The sequence below is a fragment of the Haliotis cracherodii genome, unplaced genomic scaffold (genome assembly GCF_022045235.1).
Source record: "Haliotis cracherodii isolate W230 unplaced genomic scaffold, xgHalCrac1.p SCAF_8, whole genome shotgun sequence".
NCBI classification, from domain to species: Eukaryota; Metazoa; Mollusca; class Gastropoda; order Lepetellida; family Haliotidae; genus Haliotis; species Haliotis cracherodii.
Genome location: NW_027266341.1, coordinates 38,231,936 through 38,254,576, shown reverse-complemented (window position 1 = coordinate 38,254,576; position 22,641 = coordinate 38,231,936). Strand labels below are relative to the sequence as shown.

At 39.1% G+C, this 22,641-nt stretch overlaps 1 protein-coding gene across 3 annotated transcripts; it reads left to right on the top strand.

The window, feature by feature from the left end:
- The first annotated feature begins 4,699 nt into the window (after positions 1–4,699).
- LOC139450557 (mucin-22-like) lies at positions 4,700–13,913 on the top strand. 3 transcript variants are annotated; one of them, XM_071232314.1, is made up of 5 exons: positions 4,732–4,778; positions 5,858–5,923; positions 8,234–8,350; positions 9,369–9,712; positions 9,743–13,913. In XM_071232314.1, the coding sequence occupies exons 3-5, from the start codon at positions 8,257–8,259 to the stop codon at positions 11,318–11,320; spliced, it is 2,016 nt and encodes a 671-aa protein (XP_071088415.1). In that variant the 5' UTR covers positions 4,732–4,778; positions 5,858–5,923; positions 8,234–8,256; the 3' UTR covers positions 11,321–13,913. The 3 variants fall into 3 exon arrangements, with proteins under 3 accessions (XP_071088413.1, XP_071088415.1, XP_071088412.1); XM_071232311.1 differs by having other exon boundaries at positions 9,369–13,913; XM_071232312.1 differs by lacking the exon at positions 5,858–5,923 and having other exon boundaries at positions 4,700–4,778; positions 9,369–13,913.
- Positions 13,914–22,641: the final 8,728 nt, after the last annotated feature.

Below are 22,641 nucleotides of genomic sequence, written 5' to 3'. Positions count from 1 at the left end.
GATTATCTTTCAAATGAGTGAGTGACCAAAGCTTAATGTTGAATGAGCGATAGCTGGCCTACCTGCTACTCAGAGGGAAATTTTAGATAATAACCAGGTGATATCTTTGCATTAGGAACTTCTAGCTTCACGATCATTTCCGTAGAGTCTTTGGTGTGTTATTTCGATTCTCTTCGCCAATCGCATATCGCATATCGCATGCACATTTATAAGCCGACACATATTGCATGCACACAAGAGATTCTAGTCATCTGATATAATGATGATGTTTCAGGTATTGGCTTAAAGATTGACTGTGTATTTTTTGGCTTATTTAGGTATGAATCGAAAAACCGATGTGCAAACTGTATGAATCCGCGTAGCGTAGCGGATTCATACAAAAGTTTGCACGTCGGTTTTTCGATTCATACCTCAATGAACCGAAGAAAATACACAGTCAATGCTTATAATTAAATTCGACAACGTTAAGCATGTTTCATCTACAATAGTTTAACCACAAACAGTTGTATATAATTATCAAAACAGACAAAAATGATGAGATTGATGAACATTCCAAGTGTATGAGTACATACTGTGGCGTGACATGAATCAGGTGATCGTTTAATTTAAGTTGACACGCCTACACAGTCAGTAACCAATCAACAGAAATGAGGATCAAAACAATGTTCATGGGACCTGTCAGTTACGGCAAGAGGCGAGAAGAACTGCAACAGTCAAACTGTAACAAACCTGAAGAAAGTAAGGAGTAAGGCGGCTGTTTCAAATGACATGGGCAGTTACCGCCAGATTAAAACATTACTTCCCTGAAAACTAGAAAACACAGTTTGAAAAAACTGCTAGTTAGAAATGAAACCCGAAGACATGAAAGTTGAACCGAGGGAGCGGGAAAACAACAGGCGAACGAGTCTACACGTTTGCTGTTTCATTCATTCTCGGCCTTCGGTTTAAAAGGGTAGTTTGGACAATGAATATGCACGGATGTCGCTAAATTTCCAGCGCATGACGATACACGTGAGCAGAAAGAGAATTCCGTCGACTGTAATATAGGGATCCCCCGACATTCCGCAGTAATAATATAATAAAAATAATAAAAGCTGTGCGCCTAGGTGGGCGTGGCTTAATTTGTTACATTCATTAGGAAATGAATGCAATAACACGTGACCATTTCAGCCATTCAGAATTCAGGAATTTTAATGAACACAACGAAAATTTAATTATTTCGCTGTGATGATCACTATCTCCATACTGTACAGCGACTGCAACGTCGTCATTTGTCAGCTTCGTCAATCTGGATAGCACAGTTCCCTGGGGGTCGTGTGGTAATCCCTGGAATACCAACTGCTGCAGGACGGAGCCCTCATCAGAAGTAATGTACAAACAACCTTGTGTAGACGGCATCCTCAGCAACATCTGTGACGTCTACACCCCCCCCCCCCCCCCCCCCCCCCACACACACACACACCCTGCCTTCAACATCACCGATGACTACAACTCCACCATGATCCAGGACGACATCACCAAGAGCTGTCTGATCAAGTTCAACACAGTTAGTGAAGAGTACTGGAAGTGAGTAACATGAGAGTAGTGGAATTCTGTCGCTGCCATGTGTTTGGTCACTGCACCGCTGATTGTGAAACATGTACATGACATGAGATTAAAGGAACAGACATTTCGTATCTAGATCAGCTCAGATACAAATCAAAACTGGGGCCACCAACCCATGGTATACAGCATTTAGGAAGCGGTTGTTACAGAATTGACTTTCACTTTGTGTGAATTCACTGGAGTATGAACCTTCAAGCTCCGACGTTCATATAATGTTTGACCCTCACTCTATGAAGGTTCATACTCCAATGAACTCACACAAAGTGAAAGTCAATTCTTATAATTTTTGTATCACAATTTCTTACCTCAAAGGATGGAGGCCAAGATCGAAACACACTTTTATTTAGTACATATGACTTCATGTTTATACTGTCAGCCATACAACAACCAGCTGTATCGCGGAATATAAAAGTTCCTCAAAATGAGAGGTGGCTCGAGCGTATTTATGCTCAACATGCTCAGGAACAACTTTTGTAGTTTCTTTTCAATAAGTGTATTAATATAATATCATCATTATCTGTTAGGAACTATCTCTGTAAGTCAGTCACAACAACAGCGCGTCGTAATACATTTACATCAAGTACAAGACGTCAAAATGGCCGACTATAAACGTGACGAGTGAAATGTCGGAAGTTGTTAATGAACCTGTGGCGTTTACATGTTCTAGTCATCATTTATCAATTGGCCGATCAGTGAAAGGTGATTAAAGACGTGTCAAATAGACACTAAGGTACATTCATTGAATTCTGTAGACTGCCACTGTCAGCCTAGACACAGATGGAGTCGATACTACAATAGTTTGGATGTGCATTTCTTCGTTTTGTGCACTAGGATGGGTCGTAGCGAGGGTATTCGTGAACGATCATGCAGTCAAACTCTGTGATGTTGCTTCAATGTATACTAAAACGCTGAGTTCATGCTTGAAGGGTCTGAAGGATCATAAAAAAACGCTTCTGTATGTATCCGTGCCAAGGAATTCCCAGGAATGTGGAAGTAGTCCGTCAGTGTTTACGTCATTTTAAGAAAACGGGCTCCATAAAAAAACGTTTAAACGTCAAATTGTGTCGTACACTTATGAACGTCAAACGTCCAATGGAAAAGCCGTATATTGTGTAAACTTTAATTCAGAACATCATGTACAACATTAACTAATTTCTAACTGACATAGCATGGTAAATATACATGGACAAAATTCGTATAACATCAATGTTAACTGAAGATATTAGATACTTGGATTTACATAAAACTGTCGTTTTAAGTATATACTTCTCAGATTATCATATTAATGGCATATTAACAGGAAGTGATATAGTGATATAGTAATTACGTTTACAAAAAGTGCATACAATATCTTTAAGGGTTTGACTTATGGCCAACAATTCTTTATCTGGATTTTCTGGTATACATTATTCATTCAATACATAACTGTATCCACATTCGTTTGATAAACTTTTTTACATTTTCGACCCAACTCCATGGCATTCATATTACAACATCATATTTTAACATTTTCTTGGCAGTTTATTACACGGCATCTTAAAAATACCAATATTTAATTATTCTAAAGTACTGACACGCATATAAAGTAACACACCCACATTCGCCATAAACCATAACATTTGGAGTACATTCTTTGTCACCAAGAATTTTTTTACAGGAATACAAGTGTACCAATTCCATCGCCCTTAACTCATAGAAATCCCATATCTCTGATCCATATAAAAGCATGGGACATATTTTAACAGCAAATATTTTAACGAATGTTTCATGAGCAAGATCACTCATTTTTTTTTAATTTAGTAAAATTCCAGATAATATTTCCTTGGCCTGCGTTGCATCTTCACTAGTGAGTGAGTGAGTGAGCTGGGTTTAACGCCGCTTTTAACAGTATAACAGTTATATCGCGGCGTTGCATCACTAGTATGCAGATTCCAGGATAACTTACTTGAATATGAAACCCCAAAGTATTTATATGATGTGACAGTTACTAAATGTTTTCCATCGAGATACCACTTTTCATTCGCTGAAAGTCTTTTTCCCTTCCTCTGTTTTATCCATATTAACATTAAGTTTTCATTTCTCACAGTATAATTCTAATTGATTGATCAAATGTTGTAAACCTTTCATTGTACTTGGAACCCCAAAAATATCATCAGCAAAGAGTAGCACGAATATCTTAACTGTTACAGGGTAGAGTTGAATGCCACTTTCACAGATCTGTTCCGTCAACTCATTAATGAAAAAACAACCCTTTAAACACAACCCGGTCGCATGGCAAGTAAAAATATCGGAGTAGGCACCGTTTTTTCAGCACCTTTTGTTTATACAACGTAGATTCGAATGTTTTTCACAAATCTATGAATATTGCTTACAGCTTGAGTATGAGTAAGTAAGGACAACAGAAGGATAATACTGTCACAACATGATGAACAGAGAACACATAGGTGGAAGCCAATGGGACATGAAGCCAATTAGACCTGATAAGTTGTATGGGTGTAGTGATTATTGCTTAATTAGTTCATAGTATGAATACATAATGCCACGAGTTCGAAGTAGGCGGATGGGATGAAATAGCCTTGATCTGAGTTGATTGATGGCTTGTGACGGCGAATGCAGTCTACTCTACTGTTAAGCCTTCACCTACTGTATATATTCTGTACTATGAGAGAGAGAGAGAGAGAGAGAGAGAGAGAGAGAGAGAGAGAGAGAGAGAGAGAGAGAGAGAGAGAGAGAGAGAGAAGAGAAGTGATTATTAGAGTATGCACTGACAAACATAACGGGAATGTGGACACAGTACACATGACAAAGCCTCACCAGACAAAACACTGTTTTAGCAACGTCTAACGATTGAAGCGGACAAAGCGTAACCAAACCAATTTACATTGATCTTACACATACATCACAACAGATTGGTCGACTCTAAATTTCATTGGTATTGATCACCATTTGTGTCCACTGCCATGTGTTGCCTAATCCATATAACGTACAACACAACTGTTTAATAGGACAGCTGATGACGTGAGTCTCCGTGTAAGTATTCCGAATTAATGTTCACCATATAAGGCATAATTCGGCGCTTATTTCGCTGCCTACGCTAAAATGTATTGTTTGGAAATGTGTGTATGTACTGACCCGCTAGTGCTCAATTTGAGACAAGGCGGTTACTCATAACAGTAAGTAGTTAGTTAAAATTGTCTGAGATTTATGTCGTATTGTAAAATTTTGTAAATGTCCGTTGATTAACGTTGATTTGTCTGTGTAAGTTTTCTTTTTGTAGATATTTTACAAACACGGTTCATTATATTTGTAGTAATTTGGTGACATGTTTAAACGCAGCATACTTAATATATGAACAGAGGATGTTGTTTACTATCTAGACCCGGTAAGGGGTCTATATACGCAATGTGATATATGTCAACCTTTCCTGTTATGTTTTATAGTACATTTAACATACTGTTCTCTTCATGATCACCATATGACTATAAATTATGACTAACTCACTCTGTTCTTAATCATAAACACGGTCACAGTTAACATGTCTTGGTATTATTGACGTTCGAAGTAAGGGCCTAAACCAGGGCTTGTCGGCTCGGAGTCAGCATACTGTACCTGAGCAGGGCATTCGTGTTAAACTGCGGCATGGTATCTCAGTGAGCTCTCACTATAAAGTCACATAAAATTAATCCGGACTAGCCTACGCACGCACGCACACACACACGCACGCACACACACACACATTCATGCGCGTCGCTATAAAAATGCAATAAACCCTATTTTACCTCACCTCATAAGGGACATGTATGTAACGCCCATTGAATTATATACTGTGAGGCCTTTATTGAGATAGCGCTGAAATAACAGACATTCATTTCCCTCATTCTCGGATATTTAAACATTAATGTTCACTGGTTCTTTAATCAAATGTATTGTAGGACATTATACAAACGGAAAATGTACACTGGAAGTTCGAGGATCACATTTATGAATTTAACAATGATTGTCTAAGATACATGGCTTTAGCAATGACCAAAGATAGACTTTATACAGTTACTTGATGGACAGATGCCATTAAAATGTTTGAACTTTTGCCTTGTTGGAAATTCAAAAACATTTTTTTTTGTATAAATTGTGCCCTCTGAATCAGGGAAAATTTGCATATTAGAATAAAATTGTACTCATCGTCAACATAACTGTATTTTGCATAACTATAATTAAACTCGATCGACTCTAGGTTCCATTTTGTGTTTGCCAGATTCGATCCGAAGACTTTGGGAACTAGGCCGTAATCAATCCAGAGCAAGTCGAAAATTCTCTTGGGGTAACATAGTAATATTTATCATATAATGGATAGGTTTCTCGGCAGGATAAAGCCAACGGATAAAAACGATATCCGTTGGGGTCATATGCGGATAGAGATGCAAATATCAAAGGTCAAGTAGGGACTACTTTCAGTGTTTATAAACAAACATGGCGTCGCACTTGTCATTCGGCGATCGAGTCAGAATTAACCATCGTGAATCTGGATAACATACAGGGATAATTGATTCAATTATTTAAAAAAAAACAGTCTTATATACTGAAAGTTAGTGTCGAACTGCGACGTAACTAAGGCATTTTATAAGTTTTGGCAACTTTGGAGATATAAATTTCGAAACAATTTTGCGAGGGCATTAGGCCTAGCCAAGCGGGATCAGAAGCCATATCTGTGCTTGTAGAACTCTGCGGCTTGAAACCTGTTCCACAAATCAAAATAGTTTGGTTTAGGCGAAATATGTATGAATTGTTACCTTGTTTCGTTTTGGCGCTGTGTGTACATCTGACTACACTTCTTAACGTTATGACAGAACAGGCCGACTGTGAACAATCACTGGCCGTGATGTCTCATAGACTAGGGTTAGAGTAGCTTCCCTTTGACAAAGGGCAGTTACTCTAGCGGACAGACCGATGGAATGTCGCGAAAGGCAAGTAAAAACAATTCTTGTTTTGCGTATATGTTGCTTCGCCACTGTATAAGAAACAGATTTCAGTTTGAACTATATTGGCTACTGTCACTGTCCGACTGACACATCACCTACCCTGTGACGTAATAAATATTAATGCGCGCATTCCAGGAAAACTCGCAATGTTTAGGTAATGTTTGTGAGTGAGGGGAAGCGATTTGATGAATTGATGAATGACATTATATGATAAAGAGGTTATCACGCTTGTGTGTTTAGGGATGGTAAATATCCGGTATTAGGACTAAACAAGGCTCGCTAAATACAATGTTTATTCCTAATGCAGGATATTTACCATCCCCAAACACACTCGCGTGATAACCTCTATATATTTCCAGGCCAAACGTTTGCTTATACAACGAATAGGTATATCATGCAGTGCTTTCCGAAAGATTTGCATTCCAGTCTTGTTCATATGAAGATTTTAATCTATATAGAAATTAATTTATAAACATGGGGATATTCGTAATACATTGGTGCTCCCACACAAGGCCAAAACCTGTTAGCTGAATAATACTTCTGATTTATGAAGCCCAGTTAATTTCATCATTTGTACCAGCGCACGAAGTTGCATGTTATAACATTTGTTGATATATCATGAATCTGGCATTTTCACAATATTACACAAGAATTTAACAGCCCCTTTTCACGCATAAATATACAGCGGATAACGCCCACATTCACTTGAGTTTCGAACTCCTAAAAATCGCTTACAAGCAATCTAATGTACGCCCTCAATTTCGTTACAAATTTCTGACCCATATAACATTATAGGAGTTATTCAAATATAAAATATTTTAAACAAAATATTAAACGATAACGGCTTCAGCTGTGCTAAAGATTTAAGTACTCCAAATAATAGTAATCGTAATAGTAGCACTGCATCCTTTACATGTTTACCCCATGATAATGAGCTATTAAATATTATCACAGTGGAGCTTGACTCCATGAAACAACAACATTTCTCATGCCTAGATAAGGCACCACCTCTTTTAAAAACAAACACCTTGGTTTTCTCTAAATTTACATATAAATTCTATTCATCGCAAAACAATTCAAATGTATTAATACGTTGCCGAAGTCCATACACACTGCCAGACACCAAAATGATATCATCAGCAAATAATAACAAAGAAAGTTGAACAAGATCAGGATGTAGTTTTATTCCATGCGACATGATACTTCTATATCCCTTGCCAGTTCATTGATGAACATAACAAAGAACGTCAATGTTCAACGTCTGTATTTACTAAACTATGCATGTGATCATGCATGCACCGGGGGGACGGGTGTCCCAGTCATCTAAGGCGCCGCGTAGAGTTGAGTCCCTTGAGCACGCCAGAAACCTATCGTTGTAGGTTCGAATCCCGGTTCGCCCCGATTATGTTTCTAGGTTTGTCAGCACCATACCCGTGCTCGTGGGTTTCACCGAAGTGGTAAACGTTTGAAACCTGCATCAATTCGGGCTTTCCTCCCACATCAAGCTGACACGCCGCGATACAACTGGAATACTGTTAAAAGCGGCGTTAAACCCAACTCACTCACTCATGCATGCACCAATATAACACCAGCCAATGTTTTAGTTATGATGTACGAACATCTGGCTATTAATATATTCCATGTCTTTTCAGCCATCCCTGATTAAGGTACAGTCATGCTTATTTCCCATCTGGTGTTTTTGAGTATTTCTATACATTCAAGTCTCTCCTTCCCACTGACTTCAAGAGCTGACGTCGGTGTCCCGTCAGGTAAACATATTTCTCGACAATGGATGATTGGGAGTAATAATAAACACAATAAAACACTACAGGGAAGTAAACCTTGAGGTGCGCAGCCCCAAGTGGTTCATTTTCACTGCAGTGTTTTACAATAAGATAAAATCGATCGCGACTACCAGTCGTTGTCGTTTACTTCTTGTATGAGATATTGACATTATGTAAGCCTCGTTAAGGGTGTTGATAAAATGTAAAAGCTTTAGAATATTTACTCGTGACTCTGTGAATAGAAAGTAGGCATATTCACACAATCCTCACGTCGATTATCTGTACCGTTTCTATTCAAACCGATTGTCATGCGATCGTCCGGCCACTGCGTTAATCCGCATAGCCCATCTACATCTATGGGGAACAACATACTGGACACTTCCCTCTAAAAAATAACGTCGTCCAATATACCACGTCATCAAGTTGCGAGCACCAATCTCCAGAAATGGCGTCATGACAAAGTCTTATCGTGAAATATATCACCCTTCGTTCTTCATGGCCCTTTGCGATTTATCGTGTAGCTATCTTATATTTGACAGTAATGTGTGATATAAGAAAGTACTATTTGGTATTCGAGTTTTTTGGGTATGATAGTTAAGATATTGTAAATATTCATAAACCATTAAGCCACGTAAGTCATTCTAGTCGTGCCACAATAACCACATTGAAATTCCCAAAGAAATGGTGTCACTATATAATTATGTATTTATATTACATGGCTATGCATTCGTGTTTTCCGTATATATAGTCTCTAAATGTAACGCAGTGAAACGTGTATCAATTTCATAGAAGAAACAACCTTTTCATAGACTACGTTTAAAATTAACTTAGAAGATCCGTCCTCTTTAGTTCAGAAAACGTTGCCCGAATCAGTCCATAAGACGTGTGAATGAACACAAAGTTATAAAGAAATAACTACACTGGATACCACTGCACCCCCAAAGAAAATGACAAGCATCGCCTGTGTCACCCGCTGCAATATTTGATATCACTACCTTTTCAGATACTGAGGATGCATGTGAGAGAAATGAAGCGGCAGTAATGGGGACCACAACTGCCGAAGTGACAGTAAAGGAGTCCACAACTTCAGGCGCGACAGTAAAGGAGACCACAGCAGCAGACGCAACAGTAAAGGATACCACAGCAGCTGACGCAACAGCAAATGAGACAACAACAGCTGAGGTAACAGCAAATGAGGCCACAACAGGTGACGCAACAGTAAAGGAGACCAAAGCAGCAGATGCAACAGTAAATGAGGCTACAACAGCTGATGCAACAGCAAATGAGGCCACAACAGGTGACGCAACAGTAAAGGAGACCACAGCAGCAGACGCAACAGTAAATGAGGTCGCAACAGCTGACGAAACAGTAAAGGAGACCACAGCAGCAGACGCAACAGTAAATGAGGCCACAACAGCTGATGCAACAGTAAATGAGACCACAACAGGTGACGCAACAGTAAAGGAGACCACAGCAGCAGACGCAACAATAAATGAGACCACAGCAGCAGACGCAACAGTAAATGAGGCCTCAACAGCTGACGCAACAGCAAATGAGGCCACAACAGCTGATGAAACAGTAAATGAGGCCACTACAGCTGACGCAACAGTAAATGAGACCACAGCAGCAGACGCAGCAGTAAATGAGGCAACAACAGCTGATGCAACAGTAAATAAGGCCACAATAGATGACGCAACAGTAAAGGAGACCACAGCAGCAGACGCAACAATAAATGAGACCACAGCAGCAGACGCAACAGTAAATGAGGCCACTACAGCTGACGCAACAGTAAATGAGACCACAGCAGCAGACGCAACAGTAAATGAGGCCACAACAGCTGACGCAACAGTAAAGGAGACCACAGCAGCAGACGCAACAGCAAATGAGGCCATAACAGCAGATGAAACAGTAAATGAGGCCACAACAGCTGATGCAACAGTAAATGAGACCAAAGCAGCTGATGCAACAGTAAATGAGGCCACAACAGCTGATGCAACAGTAAATGAGGCCACAACAGGTGACGCAACAGTAATGGAGACCAAAGCAGCAGATGCAACAGTAAATGAGGCTACAAAAGCTGATGCAACAGTAAAGGAGACCACTACAGCTGAGGCGACAGTAAATGAAGCCACAACAGCTGATGCAACAGTAAATGAGGCCAAAGCACCTGATGAAACAGAAAAGGAAACCACAGCAGCCGACGCAACAGTAAAGGAGAAAGCAATATCTGATGCGTCAGTAAAGGAGACCACAACAGTAAAGGAGACCACAACAGCTGAGGCGACAGTAAAGGAGACCACATCAGCAGACGCAACATTAAATGAGACCACAACGTTATCTGCTGAAGTGACAGTAAATGAGACAACAGCTGAGGTAACAGTAAAGGAGACCACAACAACTGAAGCGACAGTAAAGGAGGAGACCCCAACTTCTGGCGTGACAGTAAATGAGGCCACTACAGCTGAAGGAACAGTGAAGGAGACCACATCAGCAGACGCAACATTAAATGAGACCACAACGTTATCTGCTGAAGTGACAGTAAATGAGACAACAGCTGAGGTAACAGTAAAGGAGACCACAACAATTGAAGCGACAGTAAAGGAGGAGACCCCAACTTCTGGCGTGACAATAAAGGAGACCACAACAGCTGACGCAACTGTAAAGGAGACCACCACAGTTGAAGCGAGAGTAAAGGAGACCACAACAGTTGAAGCGACAGTAAAGGAGACCACAGCTCCTGAAGCGACAGGAAAGGCTACCACGACGGCAGCTGACACGGCATCAAAAGAGACCCCGACCACTACAGAAGCGACTGTAAAAGCAACAACAAGTATACCATATTATGATGACGAGAATATCAGGGTCATGGTAGAGCCACCGGAAACTACCACAACAGAACGTGTTACATTTCAAACTACTACAACTATTGATCCTCCCATGTACTATGAATATTAATACAGATTTATCCGTCCCAATTGTTGCACACGTACCAATATTGATTATAGCTTTGAATATCGTCAGCCACAGGCAAAATGGACATCATCAATGAGCATCAGTATTTTCGAAAGTGTGTTTGATTATAAGACATATTGTGTATGCCTGCATCGTCATCATTTGACGTGGCGAGGGGGGAGCCTAGTGGGACATTTCTATCAGCGGCGTAGAGCCAAATCTACCGTGGTGTATTCATGTTACACTGCGGCATGGTATCTCAGTGAGCTAGCACTATAAATCGGCATCAGCCCGGACTAGTACAAGCAGCCACTCACACAAACGTCGCTATATCAGTGCAATAATCTTGCACTCGACGTTAAACCCCATTTCACCTCACCTCTTGCAATCACATTTCATAAGATGACATTCCTTCACGTATTCCACGATCTATAGTCATAATCTCTCATTTCTTTTTGGACATTTTTGGAATATAAATTAATATAATATCATAACAATTGCTCGCACCCCAACTTGTACACATATACATAAAATGGTGATAGTCTCTCATGTGTTAATATACCCATGCTCGCGGGTATAGCCAACGTGGTAAGCGTCTGAGACCAACTTCACTTTAGACTTTCCTTCTCAAGCTGACACGCCATGATATAACTGAAATACTGTTCAAAATGGCCTTAAACAAATCTCGCTCGCACACACTTTCGTTTAAGATAGATATCCAACCATGACGAGCAAATTAGTGTGTGCAGTGTTGTTATATTTACATTAAAATAGTTTCTTATTCTCAAAATTGTTAGTTTTCAAAACAAGCTGATAGTATCATCCACGCGAAACAAATGTCAATTGTACGTCAGAAAAAAAATTCCAAAAATTGCATAACATTACTAAATTATCAGATTATTATGTCATATGTTACAGAAGTTATATCTCGCAGACAACCACAGCGTAGCGTCAGTATGCACAATGCCTATTGTCGTACCTGCTTTCGGGTGTCAAATGCGACCCTAATACAGTTTCTAAAAGTACTGTCGTTCCTGGTCATCACGGTCAGTTGACTGCGCCTCAGCTCAGCTCAAGGAGTGGTTGGTCTAACGACGCTTACTATAAGTTGTCTCCATCAGGATTCATACTCGCATAATAAAGAAACGCAACACCAGCTTTATACTCACATTGTTTTACTTACTCTCAGCCCATCTATCAATACACGACAGGATCAGACCGGCCAGACTCGTCACTAAATGGAGAAAGCTTAGAACGATCGGGATACAACTCGATGATTGCAAACCACGCTCTCTTCTCCTAATGTTGAAGGTATCATTTTATAGTGTTCGGGCCTGGCTTGTCTTTGTCACATGTCACAATAACTCATTTTCATTGGTTAAAAGATAGATCTGACCATGAACTCATGTTTGTCGTAATCGGAAAAATACAGAAGCCTCCGTGCCAGATTGAACGTCTCTCTATTGATTTTGTGACTCACTCCGGATGCTACAAATGAAAAGTATCTTACCTCTCTGCTTGTTTCATTAACTAATCGACGATAACATGGAACCAATCCAATGATAAATATAAAATGGCCAGAATATTCTTGTGATAAAAGTGAAATGTCTTTTAGCTATTAATTCCTTTCGATCTAAAAGTTCTATGTCACAAACTTATGTACATTTAGGTCTGATTCTACAGTGTATAAGTTTATTTTCTTCTAGTTACACAGGATTGAATAAAGGATAAATATTGCTAATAATATATGCTTCGTTCTTGGCCCTCAGTACAAATGTTCCAGATGTTATCGCAGTAACTGAATATTGGTAATATAAAAGAGTTATACAACGTCTGTAGGCTGTTTCTATTTAACCGATATTTGAAACTTCTTTAGAAATTTACCATTGGGTTTACTTTGGTAATAATTTCATTAATATACAATTGCCACTGACCATCACTTTCAAAGTAAGTCCAAGGTGTTTATGAGAATCTACAGATTGAATCTTGAATTTCATAATGGCTCGGGGGGCACGGGTGGCCCAGTCGTCTAAGGCGCCGCGATTCGCTGTGCAGAGTTGCGTGAAACCTATGATTGTGGGTTCGAATCACGGTTCGCCCCGATTATGTTTCTAGGTTTGTCAGCACCATACCCGTGCTCGTGGGTTTCACCGAAGTGATAAACGTCGGAGACCTGCATCACTTCGGGCTTTCCTCCCACATTAAGCTGACACGCCGCGATATAACTTGAATACTGTTAAAAGCGGCGTTAAACCCAACTCACTCACTCACTCATGATGACTCTTACTTTCCTTGCCCGTGATCATAGTTGTATGTGGGTTTTAGCGTTCCTGTGCGGAGATGTCGCCTGATTCGTTCACAACACCTTTGTGAGAAAATACATCCGAAACTGGATCAACATTTATGTACCTCGATATAGTCCAGTGTTTAGCGATACTGCTCCTTAAACGTTTTAGGTATTTCCACATTTGTTAACCTTCTTAAACGCTTTTCTAGTATTTCATAATCTACGTCAAGTACGCTTATTATCAACTTATATTATCAACTGGTAATAGTGTACTGGGTACTTGTCTGATCATTCCCAATGCGTGTTATATTTGCAGTTAACTTTTGTCATCGCTGTCATGAATTGAAATGTTCTTCCTTTGATATGTTTTTTAATAAAAGGTGTTAAACAATTTTGTTGCCTTCCCAGACTTCATATTTTACAATGCTGTGATTCACGTTCAGGAACGTTATGCCACGTGCTTTCAAAAGCATATTGATAAGCAAAAGCATATCCGGTGAGATGCAATTGTTATGTATTACATGGACACTCATCATCATGTAAGTGGACTATTTTGGCAGTGAACAGTTTAAGGATTAAATTATTTTCTATTTTCGTAACTGTCCCATTGATCTTTATCAGGTAGCCTAGTGGTTAAAGCGTTCGCTCGTCACGCCCAAGACCCGGGTTCGATTCCCGACATGGGTACAATGTGTAAAGCCCATTTCTGGGGTCCCCCACCGTGATATTGCTGGAACATTGCTAAAAGCGGCCTTAAACACTTCTCACTCACTCACTGATCTTTATCGGGGCCGTTCATAATTCAGACAGCTCGAGGAGGCGCACAGGAAATCCTTCCCGAGGACAAAGACATCACTGGGACACACTTTCTGCAACTGAACATGAGTATGTTAATTCACCAACCTTCCATACTTGCCTTAGAATATGTCTTGTAATAGAGTCTTTGTATGTTGGATCCAAATACGCTATTTGTGTGTAAAATCTTGATACCCCTTAAACCAACAAAACAGTTTGGTATATGTACTACATTTGAACCACAGGGCTATTTTTGCTGCAATGTCTGAATCTCTAATTTGTTTTATTGAAATAGCTATTTGATGTTATTTTGAATATTTCAATTCTCTAACAAGTTCTGAACTGCGAAAAAAGGATGTGCGCATATCGTCATCTATGGTGCACAAACCTGTTGACAGCAGGGTATTTTCCTTAATCGTTACAAATATGATACGTAATTCAGAAAATGTTTACTATATAACACTAAGAAATAGTGTACTGCGTTCTAAATCACGGAGTATCTCTGTTGTTGAACAATTTCTTGTCAGACTGGCCTTCAAATTGTCTCGAATGACACCTATCAACAGCGATCATCACGTTGAACAATTACGTGATGTTTTTTACAATGCATATTTTTGTTGTGTATGTACGTTTTGTGACAGAACTGCTGCAACGCGGCAGCTAGCAATTCAGCTTCTTTTGACGGCGGCTTGTCACGACAACATCCGACCCATGTATTCGCTGGCATAGGTTACCGGACATCAGCATAACGAAAATCCGAAAGTTAGGCTACCATTTGTCGGACTTCCATTTTTTGTGGAAGCCTCGGTGGCTGAGTGGGTTAGATCGCTGACTTTGTGTGCTGGCGATTTGGTGCCTCACTCTGGCAGTGTTGGTTTGAATCCCGGACGGGACTCTACCCAAAAAAGTACGAGAATCTGAACTTTACTCAGAGAGTGAAATCCCAAATGTAACATTTGTTACATTTGACCACTTTCTAAATGGCATTGTGTGTTCATGTCTTTAAAACTAAAATGTTTTAGAATTATCTGCCATCGGTCCCTGGGCTTATGTGTCCAGGGTAATTTTAAAGACGTTATCGACGGTAATTGTTGCGTTGCGTAATCGGAAGGTAGCCAGTCGTGTACCTCTTCATCTGAACTACGGCAATCCCCTCGTTCTCGGTGCTGACAGTCTGGGATGTGCGAGAGGTACAATGTCAGTACCCAAGGGCCTTGGACCTATTACCGTAGTTCCTCCAACAAGCACAAAAAGTGATCTTCGTTTAACAGCTTTTATTCCCACTTTGTGTTGCCGGTCAAGCCACTCTATTTGTCACTTAAATACGAGACTTCGGCCGCAAAGCTTCAGTCTCAGTCGAAATGCTGGTCCCTAGGTTTGGTTTTTGGTTCGAAAGATCGTGACAACAAGCCGAGAACTGAGCACCAGTCCAGATGAAGTCTCCCCAGTCGCTCTCTCGATCTGGGGGCTTTTGGCCCTTTTTAATACACTGCAAACACGAAAACGTCGTTTTTTTCCGTATATGGTCATTGGACGGAAAAACGACTAAAAATTCATTAAAATTGATTAATTGGTCAGCGTCTAGAAAGTGTCCAGAAAAGGGTCGAGTTTTTCAAGCGTAAAATGGACGGAAAAACGATGCTTTTTGCTCCGCCTTGTACAACTGTTAACGGCCAATCAGATGGCGCTGGTCCCCCGACGCACGTGATGTCCAAGGCTTCCTTTCGGAAGCTTTAGGTTTCGTATTTCTGGCATGCCTTGCTCTAGTATCTGTCGCGCGCAGTGCAGCGAGATTTGCTGATAAGCTAGTTTTAGGATATGTTACATGTTAATGGAATTCAGAAACGCGCCAAGAAGTCAAACCAAACAATGTTACTAAGTTTATTGTGGTAACGGCTATGTACAGTTACCCCTATCGGATAATGGGTTGTGTTTCATTTGGTTATAACAATAACTAATTTTTTAATGTGAAGTTTACAAGATATACGACTTGGACGCGAGGTCGGTCACATGACGTTCTTCACGTGACTGTATTCTTGAAAAGGCGTAAACACTGACTACTTCCACATTCCTGGGGAAAACCCTTGGAATTCCCTGGTACGAATTCATACAGAAGCGTGGTTGCAAGCCCATTTAAGGATACCCTCGCTACAACCCATCCCAGAGAGAAAAAAACACGAAAAAAAATCCAAACTGTCGCAGTGACAATTTACAGAAATCTATGAATTTACCTTAGTATCTATTTGACACATCTTCACAATCACCTTTCAATGATCGGCCAATTGATCAGTGATGCCAAAGGCTTGAAATAGCCACAGGTTAATTAACAACTTCGAAAATATCTCCCGTCACGTTTATCGTGTCGGCCATTTTGACGTATTGTACTTGATGTAAATGTATTACGACGCTCTGTCATTGTAATTGACTTACTGGGGTAATTCTGTAAAAGATCTTCTCATCTAATGAGCATATTGTTTGGAATATATGTCTTGTAAACATACTAAAACATATGTTCCTCGCTTTGGGGGGAACTATTTTATTCCGGGATGGCCTATTACAGCTAGTAGTAAGTCAAGGCACCATGCGTGATCTGTTATTTTATGTGTTTAAATTACGATTTGGGGCGTTAATAAAATACACTGACGCAAGTATATTCTATTCAAATCAATTGGATAATTGAATATGCTTTCTTTTACATATTACATAACATCACTGCACAAAATATGAACAGTTGCAGTAACACACTACGGTAATCGCATTAAACATCATTTTCAACTGTACAGTATTTCAGTTATATCATGGTGTATCAGACTGATGTGGGATAAAAATCCGAAGTGGTTCAGGTCATCCAATGGGTGTTCGGGAAAAGGTGAGCGTATCCTGCCACACAAGTGGCACCCGTCACAAACACATGCAAGGACAAGTCAATTGTTCACCTGAACAAAGCACGGAAACACATAATGATGCCCGTCCTCAGTTTTACCGAGCATGTAAATTATTTTGTCCGTCAAAAACATGGACGAGTATAAACAATATGTTCATTCACGTAATACATGTCATACATTTGACAAAATGTATTGACTCGGAGCATTATTGTTAATCACAGCGTATGCAGTTGAACTCATCACCCATCCCATTATTGATAACCCTTCTTGAAGATCTATGAAATCAGAAGCTGCAACACTATCTTTTAACTGGCGTGTCAGACTTCTATTTCATTACTCAGTTTTATTTGCACGGATTACTATGGAAGGGACATTGTCTCGTTGTCGCATTGTCGCATTGACGCCTTTACAAAAACAAGCAAAACGTGTCAAAATTGCGCGAAAATTGGCCATTTGTCGCATTGTCGCGTGTTCGCATTGTCGCTCTTTGATAATCCTTTTCTTTATTTTACAAAAGGGCGACGATGCCGTAACGCGACATTTTCAAGGTCAAAATATGTCTCGTTGTCGCATTGTCGCCCCATCACAAATGTGTATAAAAGGCGTAAAGTTCAGTTATTGTTACAGTTAGGAAGTTCAGCCTGATAAATGTACGTCTTGAAATGAAAACACAAGTCCGTCCGCGAGTCCATAACGTTTTATTATGAGCTCTTCTCTAAAAGTGCTTAGTGTTCAACTCCCAGTTCCAAACACGTAGTACCTCCTCAATAATCCACATACCTCCAGTGCAGTGGTCTTCCGGAAGATCTTACTCTTTACCGTATTAGACAACTGACGAGTGCACGCCTGACCTGTGACCTCGTTGCAACCCTCGTGATGTGTTTGCCGAAGGGAGAGGTGTAGGAAATGTGTGCTCCAGCCCAGCGCAGAGCTCGCGACACACTGTATACTGATGTATACAGTATATTGCAGTTGATAAACTGTATACTGCATGTGATACTTATTTGCGGAAATGTTACAACTTTCAAGATTCAAGATTCAATTTGCATATATTTCATATACAACAGACCGCCGTCATATATCACTGGAATCCTGCTGAGAGCGGCGTTAAAACAAATTGTTTTCATAATGGAGCGCTGCAGTCATTTAAAATAGAACCGTACATATGTACATGTAGTACCAACTCACTCTATTTGTTTCGAATATTCAGCAGAAAATATATTATTAACCAGGTCTTTGGGAAAAGATATCAGATTTTTATAAGCAGCCACATAGGGATGATAAAGGACCCCTCGCTGATTAGGTTCTTGTTTACTTAAGAGCAGAGTTGGCCATGTTAGATGATATAACCAAAATCCGGGAGCTCCGGCGGGGGGCAAGCTGGTCTTGTTAGTGTATGGTATGAGCTGTGACGTTGACCAAAGAGAATAATGTAAAACATGGGACCAACTCAAGTCTTTAATGATTGGGAAAGTCTAGATTTCCACAGCTCTAGCATGATATTAAGAATTGTTCTATGCTCCATTTTAATTGTATTATTTTCATTTTGTAGACATGGATGGACCAACCAGGAAAGAAATTGATGGAATATTAATATCACATGTTACCACTGATCCAGTTAAATTCATCACACAATAATAAATTAGTATTTGACATTACGGCATTTGATTATTAGGGCATGATTATGTACATGTTCACTGTAGTAATGTACACACCAGTCAACTTGATTATAATTTTTATCAAAGTGTAGCGCGGCATCAACGATTACTTTATGATATCCTCACTTGTCATCGATGTACTGACATCGAACAATGGACGGCAATTCGAAATTCTTATGGATAGCTTCAATAGGGACAGCGCCGGTGTCAGTACAATTTTCCTAGTTAAAATAAGTATCTACAAAATAATATCTGAAGCAGACAAGAACAGTATTTTTTTATTAATGCTTACTTTCATCACGGACCTATATAAATACAAGTCCGTGCTTTCATGGATAGAATTAAGGCAATCTAGGCTTGCCAAATCGTTCTAGACTTGAGCTGGATTCCTTTTAAGTTTATTATTCTGTATGGTCTGGGAGACGAACGGGCGTCGGTATCGCATGGAGAACTTAACAGAATAGATCATATTCGTGTATATCACTATCTGATGCTAAGGTTTTATTTCAGAAAATATAATTAATTCAAAATGTAGAAAGATACACAATTTGCCATTATTTGACTTTTAAACTGTACAAAGTATGATATAATGATCAGAATGCCTGTAACGGGTAGTATTTAAGAAAGAAATATTTGTCGAGAAGTCCCATTTTTCAGATATGCCCTTCAGTAGTATTATTGCATATCTCCAGAGAGAGGTTTACATTGTAGTTCTCATTATTTGTGGATAATTCAAAAAGCAACATAGAAAATATATATTCTACCATGACGAAAGAATACAGAGTATACGTAACTCGCAATTCTATATATTCAGCAAACAGCCCCAAACCGAAACTCCACAACATATCCGATTACACTGATTAAGGCTGTCCCAGTTTGTTGGCAAATTGTGTATCTTTCTACATTTTGAATTAATTATATTTTCTGAAATAAAACCTTAGCATCAGATAGTGATATACACGAATATGATCTATACTATTATAAATGAATTAACAATTTCGTATTATGAATTAGATAAACAGAAATATGATAGTAAAACAAATTATTTTAATCTATTCTTGTGAATAGGTAACGAGAGATCTAGGCAACGCACTAACGTAGCCATTTATGAAAAATGAAATATCAAAAGTTTAGGGGTTTGAACATGCACATTGAATGACAGGGAAGAAAGCAACGCAATAATTAAATTATGAATCAAATTATGTTATAAATATAACAGAATATTTAGAAAATATAAGTTTAATTTCTCATTGTTGGAAGGTGTTTAATAATTATATAGATTTTGTTTGATTGTTTGTTGTTTAACGCCGCACTCAGCAATATACCAGCTATATGACGGTGGTTCGTAAATAATCCAGTCTGGACCAAACAATTTAGTCATTTTCATCAAGAGCACCGATCTACGCATTTGGGATACGATGACATGCATCAACCAAGTCAGCGAGCCAAGTCGCCTTCGTACAAGCATGGGTTGTTGAATGCCTATTCTAACCCGGATCTTCACGGGTATTTTTTTAAATAATAAGGTACAATGACATTCTGTATATGTCCATAATAAGTGTGTATAAGTAGATGGATAATATGTCCATACACGCCAAGTAAATGGTATATGCATTAATTTAAATGCAAATGATTCAATGATGAGTTCTTTCACAAGTCCATATTTTAAGGCATGTATTTGATATTCATAGTAACTCCACAAAAGCTACACAATGGCAACAAAACGGTACCAGCATCACAGATACCAATAATACATGAGATACATATAATTACTTTAAAGTTAAAACATGTATCTAAATAGAAAATTAGAAGGATACACTTCCGACATTTTTCGTATTTTGTTTTCGTTTGGAGAGAGAAGTTGTGATTGGTATCTGATGGGTGCAAACAGGTGTTCCCTTCCGCCCAGGCCTTGCGGCAATGCTATAGCCCAAAATGAAACAAGCCTTGTTCAACAGGTTCAGACTCAAATTTCTATCCCACTTGGGCTCCTTTTAAATTTAAATATAATTTCTCGTGTCGATATGTGTCAGAAGAAATGAAATATTACAGCACTGGTGAATAGGTTATATGCGCATGTCAGCGTCGATCCTATAATATCCTTTTATGCAAAATACATATATACTGATGAATTAAGGTAGTAATACTACGCAAATATATGTCCAGATGCATACATCAGTATCATCTCGTGATCTTAATTCGTGCTTTGAGCCCTTTTTCTACCGGAGATTCTGGGGTGTTACATCACACCAGAAAGCCAGGTCCAAATTCAAGTCAAAATTTCATGGTCCGTCTTGTATGTTGGAAACCAATATCGCAATATGGCTAAATATTGCTGAACGTGGTATTAACCCGATTACTCACATAATTATTCCATTTTCTACAGTCATCTATGAACACTATCTTTAAGGAGGTATATCTGTATCATCCAAATGTCCATACATATATGTCCACATTTATATGTATAAAGCAAGTCGTCCTGCACTCTTCCTTAAAAGATAAATGTTAAGCATTTCCTCTGTGTGGATTTATATAATGTAATATCGTTTTAATGTAATGCTGATGCAGTAAACGTACCACAGACCTGATGCTAGAATAACATCTAATTTCTGAAATGAACATATTTTACAGAAAAAAACAGTTGTTTAAACAATACTTATAAAATATAAGAACAAGGAGCCAAGAGCCAAATATTGGGCTGTGTTGGACATATTTGTTTCGGGGTCTTATGACAGACAAACCTGATGCCTTTAAGTATAAAGATAAGTAAGTATAGATGTTGTACATATTCAAATATGTTCGTGATTAACCCAACCTTGAAAAATATTGAAAGATGAGTGGTAACTATTTATGCCATTATTTCAAATTAGAATGAGAGCACATCAGGAAAGCATGGTACTTTAATATACGTATCTTGTTAACCCAATATTCTTTTTTAAGTAAGAGCAGTGTGAACTCTTAAATTATCTAATTAATGGAGATAGAGGATATCAAAGTTTCAACTCGATCCAGCACTTTAATATTGTCTTTAATTTCAAACTTCACAAATTCCATATACCATAATTCCATATATTCAGTGAATATCCACACAATGATTGAATAACATATCACACACTCCAAGAATAAGTCGTAATATAATAAACAGTCGCAGCACAGTTGCAGAATAAATGCAGGATAGCTTGTACCGTGGCTCGGACAGTAGCTCGGACAGTAGCTCGGACAGTAGCTCGGACAGTAGCTCGGACAGGTTGAAAAACCGTATGTCCTCTATTCCCTTAACACAATCTTCTTACACTCTCTTAGAAACATGTCTTACTTCTTTCGTATCTTAAAACTCTCTGCTCCCTTTCTCACACTCATTCGTCCAGCTATATATCTGAAATTCTTGTGGGATGCTTATCGTTGTTGATCAGGTCACGACCTCTAAGACTCCACACAAAACAATTAACTTTAAAGTCTTAGCTGCAACATTATACTATTGCTGTCACCAACCCCTGGGAAAATAGCCTGAAACGGCCACTGGCAGCAAGGGCTGGCTGTTTCTAATGTTTTATCTTATAATTATACTAAACACATGCATCCATGCACACATACAAACCCTAACAAAGTTCCAATTAAAAGGATTCTCAATGAACCACAAATACCTAAAAATTCGGCTCTAACATTCCGGCCCCTAATTGTTACTTGTATTTGACTATA

Bases quoted from the DNA above. Each gene is read 5' to 3' on its own strand.
- LOC139450557 (XM_071232312.1), top strand. From the start codon at position 8,257: ATGCTTATTTCCCATCTGGTGTTTTTGAGTATTTCTATACATTCAAGT. The intron at 8,351-9,368 runs GTAAACATATTT...CTACCTTTTCAG, and splicing joins TGACGTCGGTGTCCCGTCAG to ATACTGAGGATGCATGTGAG.